We start from the raw sequence: 21131 nt of genomic DNA, 5'->3' as shown, positions 1-21131 counted from the left end.
GTTTAAGATGAAACCGAAAGGATACTATAACCAAGACTGGGTATGGTTAATTGAAATATTTCACAAAAAAATTGGATAGTTGGAACTAAAGATGGTTGACGATGGGTGGAAGGATGGTAATGATGAAATCAATGCTACAAAACATTTCAATATATTTTATCCGCCTTTATTTAATGCCATGGGAGATCATACATAAGATAGAATCTATCTTGAGCCACTTCTTATGCACTGGAACACAGTTACAAGACAAAATTCATATGGTACGATGGTCAACACTTGTAAGGCTAGTGGACAAAGGAGGTTGGGGTTTCATAGATACATCCACTTTTAACAAGGATTTGACTATAAAAAAAAGTGGAGGGAAGTGTCTAGAAATGGTGTGTGGTCTCATATCATTAAGGAAAGATATATGTTTGGTCAAAATTTCTCCTCATGGATTAGCAACAGTGCCACGAAGAAATCTTTTATATCACACACATGGAGAAGTATGATGCACACTCTATTGAGAAATCTAGGGCATAGAAATTAGGTGATTTCTCTTGTAATGATAACTTCTTGTGAATGCTTTCTACTCCTTTAGATTATTATCTTCTCTTTGATTAGATTATTATAGTGTTATTCATCAAACAACTACCAAAGCATAAACAATAAAGAGATAAGAGACACATAATATAGGTGATTAGTCAGGGCCAAAACCTCTCCCACTTGAGAGGAAAACCCAAACAAATTCTTCTTATTATAGAGACTTCAATTGACGAATACCAAGACCAAGACCTTGATCTATTTGACCTCTCCAAGGCCATTGCACCAAGCTTCTTATTTTGACCTATATTTCTTAATAGAATCAATGATAGTCAACTACATGTTTCTTCTTTATTCCTCTACTACCTTTCAGATATTGACTTCCTTTTCTCTACTTCAGACCTACAACTTCTCGACCCTAATTCATAAACCCTAGTACATGTAGATGACCTTCTCTTGAATCTTAATTTCCTTCTCTTTAGTTGGAGGCTACCTCCTTGACAACTCAACTTAAAATACTACTTAGTTTTCTCCTTGACTTGACCTTCAAAAGGGACTGCAGTACTTTGACTTTTTTTGCAATAGATATCATCTATACTTCGCACCTATGGAGCGATTCAACCCAAGACAGACCCAAAAACAAAGCTAAGGACATCATTCTTCCTTTCCTTCTCTTCATTGGTTAAGAGGTTGATTTCCTAATGATTCTCGCACTCCTTATTACATACTTCTCCTTGACTGAAATTATGTCCTTGAAATGAGGTCGAGTTGCCCTATTTATAGTGGGTTTCCCATGTAAATTGGCCGACTTGATATGTGTGTGAGCCGACACATCCTTTGGTGAAGCTTCATAATTTCATTTAAGGCCGACTTGAAAGAGATTCTTGAGCTTGATCTTGGAGGGTCTCTTTGATTCTTTCATTGACTCACATATATTCGTAACATGCCCAAGAAGGGTCTTCCATACATAACATTGACTTAATAGAATATTATGACTTATGACAAACCCAAAGGCTCACAATGGGAACCTTAACTAAAATAAAATTCCTTGATCATGAAACCCATGATTCAAGCATTACAAAAATATTTTTATTTTCTTCTTTACATCAATTACATAAAATCATATTTACACATGTCATTATGAAGACCGAACCTAGTTACACTTTTCAACACACTCTACATTGGATGTTGGGGTTTGTCCTTTGGGGGTTGGTGATGGATCCAAGATCAAAATTAGATTAGCTGCCATCATGGGGAAGGTTGGAAATCATTCAATATCCTTTCATATATTGCAAATCCTTTACAGAAAGGACATTATCTGCTTGCAGCGGATATATTTGTCAGGGTCTCAAAACATTGATCAACAGAGTTGGAGAAGGGTCGAAGATCTTGGCATACCAGAGACATATCATGAGGAATGGGGGTCACACGTAGTGCAAATTTAATATTTTGGCATCACTCTTGGTGATAAGAAAGACTATATGATATGGGGGGGTAAAATGAAAAAGAACAATCTGATGGTCCAAGACATCTACTTGAAGTTTCCAAGGCCTGAGAGGATCAATGACTATAATAAGCATCTACAGGATATATGGAGATGGAATCTCCTGAACAAATTAAAATGTTTTTTCTCGCTGGCAGCACATGATCGTATATTAACATGGAATAACTTACAAAAGTGTGGGTTCATTGGTCCTGGAATATGCCCTCTATGCATGGGGGGGGGGGGGGGGGGGGCAGGAGATTCAAATCATTTATTGATCAAATGCTCATATGTGAGGCTGATTTGGGATGTGGTTATGGAATAAATGAAGCTTCATTTTGTTGGAACTTATCAACCTTTGTTCAGATGTATTTTTTCAGGGTTCACTTCACACATGAAGTATAGGTCCCTCCCATTATATATCATATGTATTATATGGCAAAGTAGGAATGATAACCTTTTTTATCAGAAAGTTGCGATTGTTAGAGAAGCCATTATCAAGACAATTGCTTTTTTCAATGAGATCAGGCTCGTGATCAAGTTTAACAGGAACAAGAAATGAAAATTCATTGATATTTGGAAAGAATATCCAGTTGGATTTTTTGACGGAGCCAACAATCGAAGGAAATGTGGATGTGGTGCACTCATAGTTACTAAGCCTGATAATTTCTTCCACTTCAGGTGGGAGGGCGGAATGGGATCAAACAACAAATCGAGATTACAACATTAGGGGAATCCTTATCGCAGAAAAATTGCTAAGGTTAGACAAAATTTAGGTATATGGGGATGCAAAAGGAATCATTGACTAGGTAAACAAGCATACTAATGTCAATCCCACCATACTTGCAAATTGGATGATGAGGATTCAGAACATGGTAAGGACTTTTAATCATATACATTTCCAACATATATACAGAGAACACAATTGGACAACGAACCTCCTATCTAAAAGAGGTATTTCGAAGGAAATAGGTAAATTTTTTAGCAGGTTATCATGGTAAATGCAGGCAGCATCAAATACACTTAGGAGACATTTTAACATAGACTTGATTTTGATGGAAGTTATGTATCTTTAGATAATGAAAGTGTTCATATATGAAAATGTAATGGTTATAAGCTAAAGTTTGATGTTAAGAAATACACTTTTTGTAGAACAGGAAAATAGAAATGTATGGGAATAGGAATGATAGGAGAAGTATGAAAGGATAATATAATGAATAGAATCTGAATTATGTACTATCCTTATATTTTAATTCAAACATAATGTTTTTTTTTTCTTTCTGAAAAAAGAAGAAGAAGAAGTAGCGTTCAAAATAAATGAAACAATCAAGAAACAAATAGTAAAACACAATCGATGGAGACCCTGAAAAGTACTCCAACTATGTTATTGCCTATCCACATTCAGTGAAAGTTCCTCCATTGTTCCTCCGACGAAGCACACCTCTGTTGTCAGCCTCCATCACCCTAAATCCCATTAGTTATTGTCGGCCTCCATTTCTCCACTTCCTAAAGAACCCATCAACAATGTAAATACGAACTCCTAATCCTTTACCTTTTTTACTAGTGCCTCATATTGAAATTTTAAGACAAAATATTTATTGTCTTAAAATCCCCCTCCATGTAGTAGTGTCGAATGCAACAAAAGACAAGCTGTCTCTAATCGTATCAACAAAGATCAAAGGGACATAAGATGAATTGATGTCCAGTAATTTTTTCCAAGAAAAGTTGTCGCATTCTTCAAAATCGGCTACCCCAACAAAACAAAGAGCCCAACAAATCGTTGTCTTTATATAAGATAACATGAATGGTAAGTGAAATAGCAACCTCGGTATAGGTGCAGGACAATAGTAGCATGCAAGTAGGCGAACTTAGGGCACAATGTCAGAGTCAATTTTGCAGTTAGATAATATTGTCTTGAATTGATATGTTTTTGTCTTAATTGGTAATTGTCTTAAATGAGTTTAGTCTTAAGTGGCCCTTGTCTTAAATATAAAGTTTTGTCTTGAAACATTTTTTTCTTAAATATAAAGTTTTGTCTTAAACTATATTTGTCTTAAAATAGTTTTGTCTCAAATTGTTTGTCTTCAATAGTTACAACTCAATTCGATAGTCGGTAACAATTCGTTCCCAATGACCTCCACCATTGTTGGAAAATATTGCGGGGCATATGAGTGTTGTTTCTTTACATGTGCCATGTAGATAGAAAAAATACAATGTTGATGTACAATGCTGAGCTATCATAGACAATCTTGTTTGGTCCCCACACAATGTAAAGAGTGTTCATTGAAGTTTGTAAATCGGTTTGCAGAATCTGCACATAAGAGAAATCAGAACTTGTTAACAAAAGTGACCTACAAAAAGCGTGTGGACCCTATCCGCCACAAGTCACTGTTTCGAAAACCATAAGAGGAGGAAGGTCGAAGGAGAACCATGGATTTCACACGTAACCTACTAGATTTAATTCGCGTCAAAGCTTCTCTCAGCCTAATAATGTGGGATTCATTGCAGGGTTTGGGCACATTTGTTTTCCATAATGCCGGTGAATCCAGGTTTACATTGCGTGTGGTATTCATTGCAGGGTTTCGACAAATTTGTTTTCCATAATGCCGGTGAATCCAGGTCTGCATTTCTGAAAGTTTACTGCGTAGAGAAGGAACATGTCTCTTTTTGTGCAGAGAGGAGTTAAATACATGGCTATTTTCGGTTGATTTTCCCTTTCCAACATACTCTAACTAAACGACTTCTTGTATTCCACTCTTTTGATTCATTGTATTACGATCGGTGGCAAAGCCGTATTCAATGAAATCAAATCAAAAGAAAAAAAGTAAGTCTTTTCGAGCAAAGCCGAAAGAAATTCCTACCTTTTTCTTTTGATTTGATTTGATTTCATTGACCACTGTTTTGCCACCTGTGTCTGGAGTGACGATTGCGTGAAGCTGCTCCAATGCGATTTCATTTTGTCTGGCTGGATTTCCGGTCATGACTGATGAAACGTAAACACCCGCAACCGCTACCCTCGTTTATGGTGGTGCCTCTACCTATGGTGCTTCTTAAGCCTGCTATGCTTTGACATAGATCCTTGTTCCTCTTCTGCTAATTTCCAAATTCACCTGCTTATTCTACGTCGTACAATTTTTTATTTTCAATTTCCGTCCTATATCAATTTCTGAGGTGGAACCCAGGTAAAGATTTGATATGTGAGCCAGACTTATTCGTTGTTATTGTCTATAAAACTTTGATACCGTGATTATAATTAACTAGGTTTTCGTTGTAAGCTGACATGGATATTTCTTTAGTCTAAGCGTTAACTTAAAAAAAACATAATACTATTTATCAAAATTTAATATAATGTTTTTTATATTTCTAAATGAAAATTCATTATTTTTTTCTAGGTTAGTTACGTTGATACTATGTTAGTTATGTTGATATTAATTTTATTTTTTAATTTAAATATATATAATTTTTTTTTATTATGTACATATTTATTTCCATTCCGTTAAAAGGATAAATTTAATAATATTTTTTAATCAAAACTTAATACTAGGTAAATTTTATGGTATTTTATAATGTAAAGTTTATAGTACTTTTTAATAATTATTTAACTTTATATATATATATATATATATATATATGAAGTTGAATCTGGGAGGATAATAATAATTTCCTCCAACTACTCAAAATAACCTTAATCAACAACAACAAAACCTTACATAAAACTTTATATAATATAATAAAGTAAATCATTTTAAACAACATATTATAAAAAGTAATCTTATTTTGTACTAAGGATTAACCCTAATCATCAACAACAAAAACCTTATAAAAAACTCTATATGATATAATAAAATAAATCATTTTATAAAAGATATCGTGGAAAAGAATCTAAAATAGAATCAAATTGATCTCTTAGTTGTTTTGCCTTAGCATGGAACTTCATTTTAGATGACTTGATTTCATCCTTAAGATCATTAAGTTTAGCATTAGAATGCAACTTATCAACCATGTTAGTCTAGATCTTATAGTCAATCATTGGATTCACTTAGTACATTGTAATGCAAAAAAAAATATTGAGATCAATTATTTAGAAACAATAAAATAGGGTTTCTAGTTAGATGATTTTAGCTATTTTTAGGTTTTGTATTTTTAAGAAAGCTCAACTTTGACAAATGAATTTGCAAGTGATTTTAGTAGAACTTAGAATAATTGAATTCAACAAATTACATATAAGGTGGAAAATTTCCGATCAAATTGTTATGCACATGGAAAATCACACATTAATCGCTTATGACCCAGAACCATTTCCAATAGAATGCACATGGAAAATCACACATTAATCGCTTATGACCCAGAACCATTTCCAATAGAATGCACATGGAAAATCACACATTAATTGCTTATGACCCAGAACCATTTCCAATAGAATTTATCAGGGTGGCTTTGATTCAATTAGCCAGAGGTAGGCATTATCATACTCATAACCATTGCATGCATATTTGAGATAGACACTTAACAACACCAAAGAAATGCATTTCAAGCATTAAAGGCAGTAAATGGTAGGTTAATTGTCAAATTGTTATGTAGATGAAAAATCACACATTAATCACTTATGGAACAAAACCATTTCTAGTCAACTTTCGTGCCAAAAGAAATAAGTTGGCTTTGATGTGATTGGCCAAAGGTAGTTATTATAGCATTTGGACCCTCACAAAGAATCAACCATAACTTCTCTATTTTTTGTGAGGATTGATAGTATCCTTGAAGAGGAGGAAGAATTACTCTCTCTAACTAAACAACTTTTAACCTCTCTATTTTTTGTGAGGATTGATAGTATCCTTGAAGAGTAAGAATTACTCTCTCTAAGTGAACAACTTTTAACCGAGTTAATGAAGACAAGGTTGATATGCCTTGGAGTGTAACACACTTATAATTGTGATTGAAAATTATTAGAACCTTTAATTTATGCATTGATTTCATAAATGGTGGAAGAAAGTATTCACTTGTAGAAAAGTTTAAGGTAAGATCCTTGGCATTTGGAAAGTTCATATGACACCAATCCTTCTCCTCCATTGGACCTTGACATACAATAATGCAAAAATCAGCACATTTAGAAACAAATTATGTTAAGGTTGAATGTAACAGACTATCGGCTTTTGATCAAGTGAGTGCACTTAGCAACCTTTTTCCACTTTTTCCGAATAAAGTCTTCTTTTTGAGGCATTAAAAGCCTTTTGCGTTTATTCTTAGCAACCTTTTTCCACTTTTTCTGAATAAAGTCTTCTTTTTGAGGCCTTAAAAGCCTTTTGCGTTTATTCTTAGTAACCTTTTCCCACTTTTTCCGAATAAAGTTTTCTTTGTGAGGCATCAATATTCTTAGACCTTTTTCCACTTTTTCCGAATAAAGTCTTTCTTTTCTGAGGCATTAAAAGTCTTTTGCGTTTATTTATAGGCCCATGCCTGGTCAAATACATAGCCAATCTCCCAAAATATCATGTCGAATAAATGAAAGCTTTTAATTACTAGCATAAAACTTCACCATGGCACTTCTCAATAGAGAATTACATTTTTATTATATTATTATTCAAATAATTATATTATTTTAAAATTAAATAATTACAAATAAAATTTAATAAAATTAATTTACAAGGGCCAAGTTATATGATATTTCACATTTTTAAATAAAATTTAATAAAATCTTATTATTTTGAATAATTATATTGAAATTTTTTTAAATTTTTTTAATATTATTAACATATTTTATTGAATTTATAAATAAAAATAATTTTGGAAAAATAAATTAATATTAATGATTTCATATAAATTTGTTAATTAAAAAAAATTGAAAAAAAATTATGTTTATGATTTCATATGTATTAGGTGAGAAAGTTTTATCTTCCAATATTACTTAATACCATAATCATTTCAATATCTAATATGAAAATGATTTAATTTGGTTCTTCAAAATCTATCTAATATTTTTTATTGGAACTTGAAAGAGCATCTTTGAAGATTAAGAGACAATCTATACTCAGGGTATTGAATATGTGAATTTGACATAATGTAAGTGATTTAGCTTTATCTTCTAGCTTTGAATGACATTTTTTACTTTCCACTCTTCAATAACTTTTTATATGTCATGATTTTTCTCAAATTATACTTTACTGCATTTTTTTTAACCCTTGCTCATTATATTTAACATGATATTAAAATAAATACTCTGCCCATATTTATCACAATTTAGAATTTAGTGGTATAGAGCGTGTTGCCCCATCATTTGGAATTAGTCCATACATATTTGGTATAGATGGTGCCGTCAAGGGAGAGTCTAATTTGGGAATTAGTAATTTTGAATGGTGGGTTTTGTGTCCTCGGTAGTGATGGAATGGAATTTAGTCAATGCATGTTTGGTTTTTTTTTTAATTTGGAATGGAATTTAGTCAATGCATGTTTGGTATCGCACCTGTTGTTAAGAGTGGGTTTTCTTGCCCTAGTAAAATGAGAAAATTTAGTAGGAATTTTTCTAAATTCACATTATAGTTGTGAAATTTTAATATTTCAAAATTGTTTAATTTTATTCAAAATTTAATATAAATATAAATTTTTTATTTTTCTAAAAATTTATTAACAATTTTTAAGATGCTGAACTACTTATATATTTAAACCAAAAAAATATAAATTCAAATCATAAAATTAGGTGTATAAGACGAAGCCATCCAAAACCCAATCTTTTGTCAACACTAAACCGCCTTCATTGTTAAAATAGACGACTTATCTCTATATATTATTTCACATTCCTACTACTTGTTTCTTAGGACGTTTGTCTGCAACTTGACATGGGACACCATTACTCTGTTACTCCTGGGTGGGGATGGACAAAGAGGATTGCCGGATTTGATTAATGTCTCTGGCGGCAATGGAAGCAAAGCTGCGGTTCCACTGGTGCTTCTTCTCTGCTCAGCGAACTTGCTTGATGTTTCTATTCACCTGCACCCATGCTTCTGGAATTTACATTTCCAACCATCAGTGCAGCATTAAAAAATATGTGCTGAAGCGCGGTTCTTCACTCAGTCCCCAACAGAATACAACTTGCTTGGTTTCTCCCGATGAAATGTTTTCTGCTGGATTTTACATGGTGGGTGACAATGCTTATGTTTTTGCCATCTGGTATACTCAAACACTCGACCGAACGGTTGCCTGGGTGGCAAACAGAGATCAGCCCGTAAACGGAAGAGATTCCCGTCTTCTTCTGAGAAAAGATGGAAACCTCCTTCTGTCGGATGCAGACGGATCAGTTGTGTGGAGTACCAACACCGGCAGTAACTCCAATGTAAAGGAGGCTGCCCTTTTAGAAACGGGAAATCTGGTATTACGTGGCTTTTCGGTAGATCATGTGTGGGAAAGCTTCCAGTATCCAACCGATACTCTTCTTCCACTCCAGCCCCTCAGGGATAATATGCAGTTAATATCCAGATTGGGAAGGGGCACGTTTAAACCAGGCTACTATCGTCTCTACTTTGATAGCTACAGCATTCTTCGACTCATTTACGACGACGGATCAGGATTGAAGGACAACTACGGGCCTTCTGGCAGGCAAAACACATTATATGTCCAAGCTATGTTGAATGCCTCCGGTAATTTCAGGTCAAACGACGGGTTTAACATTGCGGCATCAGATTATGGGGAAGGCCCCAAGAGAAGATTAACTCTGGACATTGATGGAAACCTGAGGCTATACAGTTTGGTGGAAGAGAAAGGTACATGGACCATTGTTTGGATGGCGGTCCCTGATCAATGTAGAGTTCATGGCTTCTGTGGAATGTACGGTCTGTGCATATACACTCCAAAGCCCAGTTGTACATGTCCCCCTGGGTTTCACATGAAAGATTCCACCAGTTGGTTCCAAGGTTGCCAGCGGAATCAAGAACTGAATGGGCACAGCGCGTCCAGTACAAAGCTTCTTCATCTTCCACATACAAATTATCCTGACTTCGATCTATCTCGCCTTGTTGAGCATACGCTGGAAGAGTGTAAATTTGTGTGCATGAATGACAGCCGTTGTGAAGGTTTTGTCTACATAATGGATGGCACCGGATTGTGTTATCCCAAGTATTTACTGATCAATGGATTCCGATCTCCCGGTGAGGAGGGCCACATGTACATCAAAGTTTCCAGCAATGATTCCACTGTTTTTAATATTACCAGTGCGCCTCAGCCTTTGCCATTAAACGGTTCGGCTTCCACGGACGAAGACAAAAGGCATAAGACAAGAAGCCCTAATCTCAAATCTGCGCTAAGATATTTTGCTATTGCATTTGGTGTTGCAGAGCTGTTTTGTGTAATACTCGGTTGGTGGTATATGTCCAGAACATATAGAGATCTTGGCTATGAACGTCTAGCCTACTCAGACATCCCCGGGGGATTCAAGAACTTCAGCTTAGCAGAATTGAAGAAAGCGACAGATAACTTCAAGATAAGACTGGGAGAAGGAGGCTTTGGGACGGTGTACAAAGGCGTGCTGACCGATGGTGAGGTTGTAGCAGTGAAGCGACTGGAAGGAGTATCCCAGGGTCATGATCAGTTCTGGGCAGAAGTGAGTGTGATTGGGAGAGTCCATCACATGAACTTAGTTCGTATGTTTGGCTTCTGTGCGGAACGAAATCACAGGTTGCTCGTTTACGAGTACATTGAAAATGGGTCTCTAGACAAGTATCTGACTGCAGAAAGCCAAGAAGTTGGCAACGACAGAGTTTTGGGTTGGAAAGAAAGATTTGGGATTGCGGTCGGCACAGCCAAGGGGTTAGCGTACCTTCACGAAGAATGTTTGGAATGGATTCTGCACTGTGACATCAAGCCCCAAAACATACTTCTGGACATAAATTTTTGTCCCAAGGTTGCGGACTTTGGCTTGGCGAAGCTGGTAGATAGGGATCACTCATTCGCCTTCTCCACCATTAGAGGCACGCGGGGTTACTTAGCACCGGAGTGGGCAATGAATCTGCCAATCACGTCCAAGGTGGATGTTTATAGCTTTGGGATTGTTTTGTTAGAGATAGTGACCGGAAAAAGCTCGTTATCCAGTTCAACAGGACATCTGGTTCAGTGGGTCTCTGCAATCATGAGGGAAGGGAGGGAGATTGAGGAAGTGGTGGATCCGAGGTTGCATGGAGATTTTAATTCGGCAGAGGTGAAGAGAATCCTGAAAACAGCACTGCTCTGCATCGAGCAAGACAAGGATGTTAGACCATCCATGAGTCAGGCCGTCGAAATGCTTTCTCAACCTGATTCCTTTACATCATCAGATTCTATTTTGCAGAACGATTCAGCCAAATCATTTCCAACTCTCTCTTCCTCTTCGTTCGCAGTTGCAGTTGAGAGTCAGCAACATGCGGCAGAATCATAACGGGTATAATTTTAGGGTTAGGATTTACTATTTGTAAGAGTAGAAGTAAGATATGGGGTTAGGGTTTAATATTGAGAAGCGTTGGTATGTTAGGTACAACTAAGATAAAGATATGAGGTTAGGGTTAAGTATTCCCAAGGGTTTTTAGGCAAGGGATATGTGTAAGATTTTTTTTTTTTCCAGATATTTAAATTTTAAGATAGATTTTTATTTTTATTATTCAGATATAATGTATAATATTACGCATATTATTATTATATTATATTTTTTCCATCAAACTATTTATATGATATTATTGTTGTTGATGAATTAATTTTATCTATAATAATAAGCTTAATGACTGGGTGTGTGCAGTATTGAATATGTGCTTAACATGTCAGGAAAAATATTGTATCACATGCTAAGCCTGTTGTTAAATATAAACTTAGAGACTGCAGCGTATGCAATATTGAATATGTGGCAATAAAATAAACGCGTTCATCATGCTCTGTAAGTTGGAGATGAACCAGAAGTTCCCATGACCGCTTTATTAGTTTACAACATGCATGGTTTAGTTTCCAATGGCAGCAGAGTCAAACAAGTTAACGATATGCTGACACAAATTATGGAACTTTCCTACCAAAATTCTTTGAGCGACTCCGTGGTAATGCTTTATAAGGCCGACCTAAAGGATAATGGAATTGTTTACACGGGGATCTTTAATTTTGATAAGAGATTCATCACCTTTGCAATTTTCCTTTTTAAATGATAATTAATATTTAATATATTATTAATATTATTTTAAATTCATTAATGAATAGTAAATATATATAAGTTGTTTTTTAAAATAAATTATTGTAAATATTTATTTAAAATTATTGAATTGTTTATTTGTTTAAAGGATGTGAATTTCTTTATTGAGAAGTTCAATTATGATGATTCATGTTGAAAAATTTTGATGTTTGTAGATCTGTGAATCAAATTTTATTTTATTAGTTGTAAGTGATTTCACTTTTATTAGCATTGGTATTATCTTTTCTATGTTATTATAATTGATGAATGAGTTGGTTTGTACATAAAGTTATATAGAGCTTTTATTTGGTATCAGAGAAGGTTTTTTTTTTTTGGGGATAATCATGTCAAATTCTTGTTAAAATTGGAGTGTAGACATCATTTCTAACCAAAATTGTATTGACACTCTAACTTAATCAAATAATGTTGCACATATAAATACACAATTCTTGTTTCAAGATGGACAAACTATCTTGGACACATAATCTATCGATTGAAGGAATATCTCAACTACACACTAATTTAACAAGCTAGCTAGTTGGAGAATAGATCTCTTAAACCAATTAGATCTTACACTCTTAGAAAATATGAACAAACTCTCTACATAGAGATGAACTCTACCTAATAATAACCAATAATCCTAACAATCAAATAAGATCACACACGTAAAACAAGTAGGAGGTACATACTCCAACAATCCTAACCCCTTGGTCATTCTAGAATTTAATGGAAGTGATTATTAGTAACGGTGCATCATGACGATGACATTTAAAAAAAAAACATATTTATAGGAGATTGTAGAAATAGGTTATGAGGAGCCAACTGATTGGAACACTTTTATAACCAATGATAGAGCGACTAAGGTGGAGGTAAAAAAAAAAGAATGTTGAAGATTCATTTCACATTCATGTAGTTCTAGATAAGAGCTTATTTCTAAGAATTGCAAGTGCAGAGACAACTTAGGGTGCTCACTCTACAAGAAGCTTACCAGGGCAGTGATCAAGACAAAGTTATCAAACTATGGCCAGTAAAAATAGAGTTTGAGAATCTAAATATGCAAGAATTTTAAAATATGATGACTATTGTGTGTGAGTAAAAGATGTATTCAATAAAATGGCTACTTTTGGAGAAAATGTAAACAAAGAGATTGTGATTTAAAAGGTGTTGAGGTCTCTAACACTAAGGTGGAACCACATTGCCAATATGATGACTATTGTGTGTGAGTAAAAGATGTATTCAATAAAATGGCTACTTTTGGAGAAAATGTAAACAAAGAGGTTGTGATGTAAAAGGTGTTGAGGTCTCTAACACTAAGGTGGAACCACATTACCATAGTCACTGAAGAAAGCAAGGATTTGTATACCCTTTAGTTTGATCTCCTAGTTGGATATCCTATGTCTCATGAAGAAAGATTGAGAGATTCATTTAGAAAAAGTGATGAGAAAGCTATCTCCTACAAATTGCAAATTACAAAGAATGAATATGCCAACACTAGCACCAAAATAAACCAAACCCAAGGTAGAAGTCAAAATTAAAAGTGTTCAAGAGGAAGTAGAGGAAGAGGTGGTTCAAGAGGTAGAGGTAGACGCCAATTTGATAGAAGAAATAGCTTGTGGTATCATTGTAATAGATATGGGAACTTTGAAAGGGATTGTGGATTCAAAGGATGTAATAATAAAAGGGTGTTAATTATGCTCAAGAGGCTGATGAGGCCTCTCCAAACTATTTATTTTTATCTTATTACAAAGTTGAAAATGGTACTAAAGATGTATCATATTTAAATTAGAGGTGTTCTAACCACATATCAAGAAATAAGGATCTTCATTCTACAATGGATGAAAGTTTCAAATCCAAAATCAAGCTTGGTGATGACAAAACATTTGAGGTTGTTTCAAAAGGAGTTATGGGAATCCATATTAAAGAAGGTACATAAAGTATTAAAGATATTTATTACACTTCACAATTAAAGCATAATTTATTGGTTGTCACATGAATGTCAAATGAAGGTGGTAGTCTTCTAAGAATAGTCTCAACCACCTTTTGATCTGTGACACTCTCCCCATGAGCTCTAACCTCATTTACTACCTCCATGACCTGAGTAATAAACGATCAACTAATTCAACATCTTTCTTTTGTAGATTTTCAAACTCATTCTTGATGCCTTGATATAACTTTTCCAATATCTCCTAACCTTGATGGACACTAGTTGCTACGAAAATCTTAAGAAATATGGAGTTTTCAACTCAATTCTGCAAATTCCATAGTGCTCTTGAATCCTTTATTTTTCTCTCTGCTAGTGCATCTCTTTGGGCTCTTGCCATTACTACTAAATATCTAGTTCTTCATATTTGTTGACTACTGCTTCCCAGTAGTCCAAATTCTTCAAAAAACTATTTATCTTTATTTCTCATAATGGATAGTTGGTACTATTCATTATGGAACCTTTGTGAGTTCTAATTATTGGTGGAAGCCATGATTGCCTTTTGTAATATCTCTTCCTTACTATAAATTGGAAAGTTTCTCATTGATTTTGAAACCCTTATAAAAGTCTCATTGCTTCACTTCTGGAAAGGAAAAAAAAAAATACTAAAAACACCCAATTATAATAACAAAATCACTTTTCACGAGTTTTTTAATTTATTTTGGAATGACCATTTTTCGTTTTTCTTAAATACCCATATCTCATATATATATATATATATATATATATATATATATATATATATATATATATATATATATATGTATATATATATATATATATATATGTATGTATATATATATATGTATATATATATATATATATATGTATGTATATATATATGTATGTATGTATATATATTTATATATATATATGTATATATATTATATATATGTATGTATATATATATATATATATATATAGATAGATAAAACTTTAAATCACCTTTTTTATATATGAAAAATAAATAACTAAATTAATAAATCACTTTTATCTAGTGATTTTTTTTTTAATTTTTTGAAATAGTATTTGTAAGCTAACACACCTTGAAACTTGAAACAATTGACATTTTATTATTAATCGAAAAGATTCACGGGTATTTTTCTTCCCTAAAAAAATATTCGTCCTTCTCAAACTTGAAGCTGATCTCCTCCATTCCTCAACAAATTATGAAGTTCAGCACAATTTTTTTCTTCTTTATACAATGGAGCTTTGATGTAGATGGCTCCTGCAAAGAAAAGTAGTTCCTCTTGGCTTATTTATACCAGAGAGTGTCTTCCTTTAGTGGTTGTAGCTTAGGGAAAATTTGCTTCAGCATTTTTTTTTTTAATAATATCGACTACTTCCTTAATCACAACTCTCACATGGCTCCAATGCCTATGGATTCAATGGCAGCAGACAGTTTTGGACACTTGCATTAGCCCTTTGATACAATAACTTGATCAAAAAAATTCATACTACAATGTTTTATGAACAAATTTTGGTGGTTGTTTCTTTTCTTTTCTTAATAGTGGTGGGATCAACCTACAACTCTCCCTATGCGTTGGAAACCCATCTAAACTTTTTTTCACAAGATTTTACTAGCAGCTAAGGAGATCTATGGTCAAGTTTAGTGAAACTATATATATATATAAATTATTAACTTGATGGATTGAACTAATGTTATAATACGATGTTAAATTAATAGGCACAAATATGAATAAAGATAATGCAAAACACATGGGCTTAGTTTGCCTTTCTAGCCATTAAATAGATTTTACAATGCATGAGAAATTTTTAGAATTTTCTAGTAACACTATGATTCTAGAGATGTTTATAATTAACGAGCTTTAAATATATTAGTTATGTAAAAATGACTTGATTTAACATGCAATTGAGTGTTCCACTTTAAACAACATGCAACTAATTGCTCACTCTAGTTAACAGAGGAGATTACTATACTTTAATAGTTTACTTAATAGATCTTTTGGCCTTTTTTTCGGAATCTGGTGATATTTATAATTAAATGAGTAGTTTAATTAATATATATTTTTGTTTTGTTTTTTTTGTTTTGTTTTGTTTTTTGTTTTCTTCTTCGGAATATGGTGATACAATATTGATGTTGTGATTTCTTGATATTTAAAATATTCTTTTGAATTCATAAATGGATTGAGTGCCCTAAACAATTTCTAAGGCACTTAGACAAATTACACAAATAAACCTGTAATAGTTAGACTACATTGTTTTTAAGCATCTCATGTCTAACTCTTTTACCTTTTGGCTCTTTTTGAGCTTGCATTCATGTCAATTTGGAATCACAAGTATCATAATTCCACCCAAAATTGTGGACATGACATTTTTTTTAATTAAATTGAAAAACAAAAAAAGCATAACTATATTTGATATAAATCTCAACCCTCTATGATTACTTTTAAAAATATTATGTGGAGTTTAAATCTAATGTACGAGCATCACCTCCACCCCAACCAAATTCGATCCTGGCAACTTCCACAAGGGCATTGTGGAAGCCATTGAGCAGGACATGCAATTCCTTTCATTTTTTTATGTAATTGTATATGTTTAGAAGCATGTCCATGGCTATCGTGGCAATATTCCTCACTAGGCAGTTGGGTTTTTTTAGTTGTGTCATGGGCTACCATCTTCAATGTAATATTAGGCCAGAAAGGGCTAGGAAAATTTTGAGTTAGGCCAAGGGCCTTAGGCCTAAGAGGCCAAATCTGTAATCATTTTATTTCTTCTAATATATAACATGTGCACCTATTTGAATGCTTGTGAATTTTACCATATCCATGGTCTTTTTAGAATCAATAGGGGTTGTTATGTTTGCAGGTGGTCAGAATCTCTACTCAACAAGATTTCACCAAAGCAGAGTTAACTCAAGGACCCTTGTAGTCGATCCACGAGCTTCAACACGACAAGTGCACATCGAGACCCCAACTAGCCTGACCTCTTACTTGGGGCAGAGCCCAGTTGGATAGTCGAGTCCATCTCTAGTCAAGATCTGCCATAAAGGATTGAAATCTCCAACCCCAACTAACACAATTTTCCCAAATTCTGACATCAAGGGAAATGTTTTTGTGATATTTTGGCATAGTTGAAGTGTGGTTTGGGGATCTAATTGTTGCACAAAAGATCGTGAGTTGTCGTTGTTGAAATTAAAGAATGCATGGGCCCATAAACCACATGCTCCCGGATTGGAGCCACTAGGGGTTGGAATAAGGAACCCCTGGAATCGACCATTAATCAAGTGGTATCAGAGTGCGAGAAGGAGGCGCAAGAGAACAAGATAATTTCTCAAGAGGTGAGGAAAGGAGAAACTGCAAAGAGAGAAAGGGAAGCTCGAAAGGTTCAAGGGGAGGCAAACCAAGATGCCAAAGGCATTAGCCAAAGGAGGAGAGTCGATGATGTCATGTCAGTGAAGGATGCATAATTGCAAATCACTCAAAGATACATGTGGAGATTTAATACCCCAATGGTGAAGATGGACGATATGCAACAGTAAACACACATGATCAGGAGATCATGGAAATTTTCAAGTGTGAGAGTTTGATGCAGGAGCATCAACCCCACCCCAACCGAATTCAATTCCAACAACTTCCAGAACGGCGTCGTGGAAGCCATTAAGGAGGACATGAAATTCATTGATTTTTTTTTATGTAATTGTCAATGTTTAGAAGCCTCTTGAAGGCTATCGTGGCAAAATTCCTCCCTAGGAAGTTAGGTTTTTACAAGCTATGTAATCATTTTCTTTCTTCTAATATATATCATGTGCGCCCATTTAAATGTTTGTGCATTTTATCGTGTCCATGATCATTTTAGAAGCCACAAAAGTTGTTGTGTTTGCATATGATCGCAGTCCCTTCTCAGCAAGATTTCACCAAGGTTGGTCTTAGGTGTGAATGCAGAGTTAACTTAGGGGCTATTGTAGTCATCCTGCGAGTTTCAATATGACAAGTGCACATGAAGACCCCGACTAACCTAACCTCTGACTTGGGGTGAGGCCCAGTCAAGTGGTTGGACCCATCTCTAATCGAGATTCGCCACAAAGGATTTAAAGCTCTGACCCCAACCAATGCAATTTGACCTTACCTCTGATGTCAAGGGAAATGTTTTTGTGAGATTTTGGTGCAGTCAAAGCATGGTTTGGGGATCCCATTATTGTACAGAAGATCTTGAGTAATTTCTACTGAAATTAGAGAATGCATGGGCCCATAATCCATAGGCTCCTGGATTGGGTCCACCATGGGTTGGAATGAGGGACCCCTGAAATCTATCATTCATCAAAATCTCTACCATCCATAATTATGGATACTTAAATTAAAATTCTGGAAACCTATTATGAAATAAATGCTTGAAATATTAGAAATTGTAGCAAGAAAAAGGCTCAATTTTGACTTGTGCCTTAGTCAAATTGAGTAATTCGATTTTCCATATCTGCAAGATGAGTTGGATAGTAGTTAACTTGTGTTCCATGGCCTTGTCTACTAGTCTACTCAGTAAATTCAAGTTATAAGCTAGAAGTAAAGTTGTGCATCTAGTGATTGCTAAGAGTTAGCAATCTAGTTGAGATATTGTTAGTTGAACTTAGTTAACTGAGATCAAGTCATTAGTTGAGTCAGTTGATGGTCATTTGAGTAGTAGAATTGTTGTTAACTCACTTATCTCTCAGTTAACTAGTCAATCAGCTAAAAATAGACATAATAATGCATGTAATTTGAATTGCCTAGTTGAAGTGGAGAAAAAGTCATGTTTGTATTTATATTTGTATATTATTGAGTGTACAGTGCTTTTGCATATGTGATCAATTCCCCTTGGATTTTCACAAGTAAATAGGGAATTTCCCTATTTTTAGGAGCTTAATTCCTCTAGGATTTTGCAAGGAAATAGGAGGTTAGATGAGGTTTGAATTGGCTAAGTGTTGGCTATAGCAAGTCAAGAGGCAGGAGACAAACATTGTACTGCAGGGTGTGCTTCAGAGTTGAAGCAAGACATTGTAATTATTTCTCTTTTCATTTGAATTAATGCAAAGCATCAGTGCGGTTTTCCGAGTTAAGTTCCCCTATAAATCATTGTGTTATTGTGGTTTTGATGGTTGCATTCTATTGCATGTGTTTCTAAATTGTGATTTCCATTCCACACAATAGTAGAAGAAGTTTGTAATCTCTTGTCTTCAATTCCAATACATCAGTAGTAGTAAATTTCTATTAATTTTTACACAAAATTCTATTCCAAAATACACACACATTCATACATGTCATGTTATCTAAACATTTCAACTATGTCAAATTAGATAAAAATAAAAATAAAAATAAATAAAATAAAATAATAAATTTAATAATTATAATTATTAATTAAAACATTTTAATTGGATCAAATTACATAAATAAAAATAAAAGTAAAATAAAATAAAAAAATAATATCATGTAATATAAACATTGGCTGTTTTGGGACTTACAACCCATGGTATTCTTAGCTCATGGTTTTTCCCATGGTATTCTGTTGGCATTATGACACAGGTTTGGCGCTATGACACAGGTGTTGTCCTTGATGGCAAATCACTCAGATGACAGATCACAATTCAGGCTCACGGAATGAAAGAAAAACAAGTATACACAGGTTCCTCTTGACCAAGCCGTGTATACACATGAGCTAGCAAACCAAAAGGCGCGTATGTGTGTATACGCACTTTCACGCAAGGAAAAGCCCATACATGTTGGAAAACTTGGTTTTGGTCCGTGGTATTTGGTCCTTGGTATTTTGACAAGTGGTATTGATCCAAGGTATCTTGACTGAAGTGTTGACCCCAGGTATTTGGTCCTAGGTATTGCTTTTAAGTGGTTTTGGACCATGGTATTGATTAAGGCCTAAGACTATAAAAGGAGAAGGAGATCATTAGGCAAAGGCACTCAAGCATTGAATATCTAATGAAGAGCAAGATCTAGACTACTGGTCATTGGGTTATGGTGCATAGCTGGATCTGAATCAAGGAGGAACCTGAGCGCTTGAAGAAGGATAAATTTCTATTGATGGCTCAAGATCTTTAGGCTTGAAGAGAAGTATCTTTGTGTGGTTTTGATCTTTTATTGGTGCATCTGTAAATCTGATGATCTGGGTATAACTGATGTCTTAATAGTTGTAAAGGTTAAATCATATTTTACAGATTTGTACGCAGTTTCAGTATAGAAAAGGCACGTATACACGCTGGTTCGGCATTTCAAAACAACGTATACGCAAGTCGGCTTTCAGATGATAGTGTATGAATGCAGGTTCAACACATTGAAGTAGCATACGTCTCATAAAATATGTTTTAGCTACTTCGGTTTGCTGTTGCAGTGTTCTGGGTTCTGCATTGGGTTCTGGTTACTGTTACTGTCTTCTGGTTACAGCTTTCAGAAAAGTGATTGTTTGATTCAGTTTGGCTTCACATGAACTTAGTTCGTATGTTTGGCTTCTGTGCGGAAGGAAATCACAGGTTGCTCGTTTACGAGTACATAGGTGTGAGACAATAGTAGCATGCAAGTAGGCAGACTTAGGTCGCAATGTCAAAGTCAATTTTGTAGTTGTTAGATAATATTGTCTTGAATTGATATGTTTTTGTCTTAATTGGCCATTGTCTTAAATGAGTTTCATCTTAAGTGGCCATTGTCTTAAATATAAAATTTTGTCTTGAAATATTTTTGTCTTAAATATAAAGTTTTGTCTTAAATTAATTTCGTCTTAAACTATTTTTGTCTTAAAATAGTTTTGTCTCAAATTGTTTTTGCCTTCAATATCAAGATTTGTCATAAACTGTTTTTTCCTTAAATATAAAGTGTCTTAAAATATTTTTGTTTCAAATTGTTTTTGTCCTAAATATAAAAATTTGTCTTAAAATATTTTTCCCTTAAACTATTTTTGTCTTAAAATATTTTTGCCTCAAATTGTTTTTGTCTTAAATTTAAAGTTTTGTCTTAAAAGATTTTTGTCTTAAACTCTTT

At 34.1% G+C, this 21131-nt stretch overlaps 1 protein-coding gene across 1 annotated transcript; it reads left to right on the top strand.

Moving 5' to 3' along the window:
* The first annotated feature begins 8765 nt into the window (after positions 1–8765).
* Positions 8766–11431, top strand: LOC149223629 (putative receptor protein kinase ZmPK1). The gene has a single exon (XM_089383369.1). It carries the CDS (start codon positions 8901–8903, stop codon positions 11400–11402), a length of 2502 nt encoding a protein of 833 aa, XP_089239495.1. The 5' UTR covers positions 8766–8900; the 3' UTR covers positions 11403–11431.
* Positions 11432–21131: the final 9700 nt, after the last annotated feature.

This window comes from Pinus tabuliformis, chromosome Q, assembly GCF_031772625.1.
Source record: "Pinus tabuliformis cultivar Carrire ecotype Pingquan chromosome Q, CPIR1, whole genome shotgun sequence".
In the NCBI taxonomy this organism is placed as follows: Eukaryota; Viridiplantae; Streptophyta; class Pinopsida; order Pinales; family Pinaceae; genus Pinus; species Pinus tabuliformis.
This window is presented reverse-complemented; position numbering and strand designations above follow the sequence as displayed.